At 39.5% G+C, this 6,317-nt stretch overlaps 1 protein-coding gene across 4 annotated transcripts in view; it reads right to left on the reverse strand.

Moving 5' to 3' along the window:
- ptk2aa (protein tyrosine kinase 2aa) overlaps positions 1-6,317 on the reverse strand; it is a 70,732-nt gene that overhangs the window by 48,359 nt on the left and 16,056 nt on the right. For all 4 annotated transcript variants that reach the window (XM_039605219.1, XM_031742739.2, XM_031742748.2 and 1 more), the window contains exon 2: positions 306-332. In XM_039605219.1, coding sequence (XP_039461153.1) covers positions 306-332 — 27 coding nt within the window. The remainder of the gene's footprint in view (positions 1-305; positions 333-6,317) is intronic.

Here is a 6,317-nt window from a genome sequence, read left to right on the forward strand (position 1 = left end):
GCACTTCCTTCAAGGATGCCTATAATAGGATGCCATGTTTCTGTTTTCTGAATAAATAACTGTGTAGACCACAAATAGGGAAATACAAATAAGATATGATGATATAATATATATTTTATCGTCATATCATATAATAATACATTGCTACATTCCCATTGTCATTACTTTTTGGGAATAAAATAATACAGATAACACATGTTTAATGTTACCTTTGAGTAAATAATAATAAAAACTGAGAGGCAACTTAAAAGCAATATCTTAGGTTAAATTGATGTTTCTATGGCAACTGTGGGTCAGCTACTTACCTGTGTAGTAGGCAATCCTGGAAATATCTGAAAGACAAATGGAGAAATAATAGAGTTAGCCAGTTTGTTAAATTATATGAGATTTGGACAAAGAAATGATCAAGTCTGTTCAAAACTTAAACAGAACTTTATTGAGTTAATTCCCACAGCAGGTGTCCACAACTTGATTACTTACAGGCTGTGAATTGTAGAGCGGATGTATTGCTCCACAATGCGTCAAGTTAAATAGATTAGAAATCAATCAGTCCCCTGTTTTGTAACACACACACGCACGCACACACACGTACTTTTCACTGAGACATTGACAGATTGTTTTTACCAATCGATACCCCCTTTGTGACAAGATTTAGCCTCGCTCCTTATAGGCTGACGCTTCATTGTTTAAACATGTGAAAGACCTAAAGTGGGGAAACGCCACAGAACGGGGTTATTGTTCACCGTGATCGGGCAGCTGTGAAACCAGGATGTTACAGGCTGTGATTTAACCTTTTTGCCTTTGATTGGAGGCTCCAATAAAACATACAATGGTGCTGAAGGCTGCAGAGTTTAGCTGCTTCTATTTAGCTTCTTCTCTGAAACTGCCAGTTTCCCATAACCCCTCTCACATAGACATTTATGTGTACATTCAGAAAACCATAATACTAGCTTCTAAGAGCTAAAGGTCAGACTAATGTTTTGTTTTGTTTTAATTGTGCAGGAGGAAATTTAAGTCCTGGCTGGATTCAGTCTGTGGTTAGGAGGAGACACAGTTGGTCAGACTAATCAAGCAAAACAAAGCTTCTCAGGTAAATGTTTTTTGGAGGTTTTTTAAAACTTGGCAAGCATAATTAAGCCGCCTTATTTTTCATGCATTACAACACACACGGTATGTGACTTGACAACATATTTAGCAATGGTAAATACTGCCGAGCAGGCTGAAAGCAAAAGTATCAGTCCCACTCTTATTACTGTACTCTATAGGTCCCCACACACCCACAGGAAGTCTAGGAGAAGCCCTGTGGGAACATGACACCGAGTCATAGCAATGATAGGGCTGCATGTAGTGGAGGGCAAAAGGATAAGTGCTTAAGTGCTTTGGAAACCCTGATCTACACAAAAATACTGGGTAAACACGCACCCACAGACCGACTGCAGGGACTGTCAACATAGATGATGTAAGTAATGGCTGGAAGAAAACCTACACAAAGAAAGAAATGCCATCAAGGTGACTCATGGTGGGTGTGCTATCGAAATGCTGTGTAACATGAAACTCTCATAGTACTGTTTATGAATGCGTGCATCTATAGTGGTGATGGTAATAAACAGATTCAAATACCTCACCGGTGACCACCTGCAATATGACTCTAATTGCAAAATTGTCAGCGTATTACCTTCAGCAGAGGCAACATTAATAATCAGGTTTCCATTATTAATATTTGCAATAAACTGAGGTCTGTGTGTGATTCTATAGCACTGCACAATAAAACAAACACGACCTTATCATGGGAAGATCCAGACATATCAAATTGCACCATGACATATTAGATAACATCATGGCAGTGCTTTCACTGATAATGTAATTCTAGGAAACCTCATTCCTCTCCAATTTAATTCAGTTTCATTTATATAGCGCCAAATCAGAACAGCAGTTGCCTCAAGGCGCTTTATATTGTAAGGTAAAGACCCTACAATACTACGTCCTCTTGACCCAATCAGCGGGGAAGCCAGAACACAGCCCACCTCAAGCTGCAGGCATGTATATTTTATCTAATCTCCTCATCTGCCAAGTATCAGCCTTTGAAAATCAAAGACAACCATTATTATATCACACCATGATAAATGGGTTAACTTAATCCTGGGTGTCTAATACAGACCAGAGTAAACTGATATAGACCAGTTCATGATGGTAGAGTCTGTTTTATAGTCCCTATAATGACCTCTAGATAGACCTGAAACCTATAGGCACCATCTGTCCCCTGGATGCTATCAGCGCTCCACGCCGTCTCCATTTGCTTCTCAATGTCTCTCTGTTAAGAGCGCAGGGAAGGTTAAGTGCTATGTAGTCTGAGATCCACAACAATGCTGGCATTGCTGCAGTCTGCATTTGACTCCATAGGAGACAGTGGTCTTTTCAGGGCTTAGAAACAAGATGAGACAGCACCTGAAATGCTGGAACAAAAAATTGTAATCGTGAGACTCACTTTTCATCCGTCATGCTTTTTTGGCTTAGGAAGAAGAGGCTTTTTTGTAATCCATGGGATACAATTTAATACAGTTTAAAGACTTTAAATCACACCCAAATAACAACACAACTGTCTTCCCCCGCACATTGCCGCACATTAGCAGACTGATGTGTATGCTCCTTACCGGTTGGTATTACACTAGAAGCCCAAAAATGAAACATGAAATGTGCAGTCAAAAACTACCAGCTCACACCTTTATAGGCGGGCATTTCCAAGCACAGACACACAAGCACCATCTCCATGTCTTCAAACAGCGGATAATTGCATGTTAACCACAGGTTTTTAAGGAGCTGCAATTAGACTGAACAATCATGAGAGAGTCTGCTGTGCAATGTCTGTCTGACTACTGGTCTCAGATCAGTGGTTAAAGTTAAAATTCATAGTTTAAGAGGTCAGAGAGCGAGAGAGGAGGGTTTTGCTTTTGTTTTTTTGCTTAAGCATTAGACAAACTGCTAAAAAAAAAAAAAAGGAAACTGTAACCCTCTTCTGGTCAAAAGCCACTTACTATCATGTTTATGAAATAGCATTTAGCACAAAATATTGAGTTTTACCATTACTGTTACAGCTACAGCAGGTCTGCTGTGTTTTGTTGTGTGGGTGTGTGGTGCTGCCCTCTCTCCCTCCCGTTTCAGGTACCACCTCTATTTCTGTGGAGGCAGCGTTTTGTGCACAGCTGACTCCACTCAGCAATGAGCCTTAGGAGTAAATGTGAGGGACGAGGAGGAGGCCGAAGCCAGAATGTCTTTCTTGAAGCAGTGTTTGGGCTGTGTGATTATTGATGTTTACCACTCTGGGTGAAGGAGTGTGTGCTTTGTGTTCCTGTTTTTATTTTATTGTTTTTTATTTGGATTGACTAGTTAACTCATCCTCTCTCCCAGGTCTCAAGCTTTTTTTGTTCCTTTTATTGGTAACAGCAGCTTAGCAGCTTCTCTAAGTTAAGCTGTTAATAAAAACCTACAGTCTTCCTGTATTTTATTTCCTGATTTTATTTGAGGCCATTCAATTTAAGTTTGACCAAATCAAGGTATCACTCATCCAGCTGGACTCAGCACGCGACCCACACTGTGCTATCTTGTAGTATAACACAATCCAGCATGGAAGTGCTGACCAGAAATATCTGGGCTTTTACTTTGAAGGATTTAGCATTTATCCCTCAGCAGGCGCTCTTAAGCATTGTGGAAAACTAACAGCACCAGTGCCTTGGAGTCTCTTGGAGTTAAACTCCATCCATAGAGGAAGAAATTCGCTTACTCCACATCACTGTCACTCCAGTCTACTTATTAGCCTTTCATAGGTCAATCACTTATCCTGTGCTGTAACTGGAAGTCGCTTCAATCAATCACCTTCAAGTTAAAAAAATATCATCTCACTTCACATCATCAGCAGTTCTTTTCACCTAACGATGACATTTTGACCTCTCAGGTATATTTAACATTAAAATTTGTATTGTTACACATGTCTATTGAGCTTATAGTGACATGATGTTTGAATATGTACAATAAAGCAATGTGACATATATTATTACTGAGCTAATGAATGGACTCAAGGAAAGTTAGACCAAATTTCATTGTGATTTATGTGAATTTAAGAATGTGTTTAGGCTCTTATGCTAAAACTTTGTTAGATTATTCAAATTCACATTTGTTTCTTGAATACAACTGTGTTAAGAACTGTTCTGCATTGTTTTTACACAAAAGCAGGAAGAATAAAAAGCAGCTAGGCCTTTTGCTTATCACCACTGAACTGGACAGTCGCCACAATATCTTCCGTTTGTCACATCTTGACCTGATAGCTGTTGTCTTATTTGCTTAAGCCACATTTTTTCCCCTAGAGCGCTTTTATTTTCCTAACATCCCCTGAACTTTTGGGAGAATGTAACAATCATAACTATAATTTTCTTTCTTAATTCTTGTGCTGACAAGCTCTCAGTGTACGTGCAAATTTGTGTGAGAACATTCTTGAGTCTGTAGGTCTAGAAAGCACAGCAGAATAAGTAAAGTCTCCTTAAACTCCAAAGAGAGGGGGCGGCAGGGAGGTGCAGTTTAAACACCGTCACCTAACAACGAGGAGGTTCTTGGTTCAGACCTGCTGCCTGGTTTGATCCTTTATGTGTGGAGGTGGCATGTGCTCCCTGTGCCTACGTGAGTTTTCTTGTGTGCTCCGGTTTCCACCCACAGTCCACAGTCATGCATGTTAAGTTAATTAGTGACTCTAAATTGGCTCGCTCAATGTTAGCTGGAATAGGCTCCAGGCCCCAGTGACCCTAGCTGGAAAAGCAGATAAAATAAAACATGAAGAGATGGATAAAAAGGTTGAAGAGACAATCCTGCAGGACTTAAATTAAGCATACTAAACCTGAGGAGAACAGTCAGCTGTTCTGCCTCATTGCTTGGTGCCTAATGGTTAACCTTCAAGCTGTGCTGGCAGGTGTCTCAGACGCAGTGTGTGTATGTATGTTGTGTGTGTGAGTGTGTATGCTTGAAACTCTCTGGACAATGGGGTGTTACTGGAGCGTGCATTCTTACGATGCAACAACAACGCCTGAGGCACCAATCACACCTGCCACTCAGACACACATATACAAATGCACAGGAACACAAACATACACATATATATTTTTTTTTAAAAACACCGCTTTTGGCCTTTAAAATGCCTTGTAGTAGGATCTAAGCACAGTTTTGGCTTTGACGGAGAGCTACGGTGTGTTTTACATAATGGAGGCACATCTTTATATGCGCTAGACACCCAGTCGATGTCTTTCATGACTCAATTTAGTTACAGTTCTAGTTGAAATACATGAATAAACATATAGACATGTGAAGAAACTATCACATGTGTGTTTCTATCAGAAACACATGTTTTCTTATGTCATTATTCACATTTAGATAAACATCAGACAATTATTCAAAGTCAAATCCATTGCACACACACACACGCACTAAAATACACGCGCTCAGATGAGGCAAACTCAAGATAAGCCCCGCACGCATGAAACATAATAAGGCCACGTTAACGCATCACTGCTCGCACACATTTATCTGCAAAAGCGCACACATTCACTCAAGTGTGTATCGTTCAGGTGCACTGATAAAGCTAACTGGCTTACTGGAGCGGCATGTTAAACGTATCACGCTCAGAGCAGATACGCTATGTGTAATTCAAATCAAAAGATTTATATGGAGGACCACAAGAGCCACGCGCATCGAAATAAAAATCTCTGTGCTTTAATAATGAATTGTAGAATAAATTCTGCAATTGTAAATTCATTTTTGAATTCCAATTTAATAAACTGCATTTCAAAATCCTTTTTCCACTTGCATTTCAAAATCCTTTTTCCAATTGCACTTTAATAAACTGCATTTTAAAATCCTTTTTTCAGTTGCACTTTAATAAACTGCAGTTCAAAATCCTTTTTCCACTTGCAATTTAATAAACTGCAGGTCAAAATCCTTTTTCCACCTGTAATTTAATAAACTGCAGTTCAAAATCCTTTTTCCACTTGCAATTTAATAAACTGCAGTTCAAAATCCTTTTTCCACTTGCAATTTAATAAACTGCAGGTCAAAATCCTTTTTCACCTGCAATTTAATAAACTGCAGTTCAAAATCCTTTTTCCACCTGCAATTTAATAAACTGCAGTTGAAAATCCATTTCCCTTTCCTGTTCGCTCCGGGATTAGCTGCTGGATTAGCTCCTGGATTAGCTGCTGGATTAGCTCTTCGATTAACAACTTGCTGGAGGCTATTCAAATTAGCCACACCGTGGGATGTAAGGAGCTCTCTGATTGGTT

This window comes from Oreochromis aureus, linkage group 22 (genome assembly GCF_013358895.1).
Source record: "Oreochromis aureus strain Israel breed Guangdong linkage group 22, ZZ_aureus, whole genome shotgun sequence".
NCBI lineage: Eukaryota > Metazoa > Chordata > Actinopteri > Cichliformes > Cichlidae > Oreochromis > Oreochromis aureus.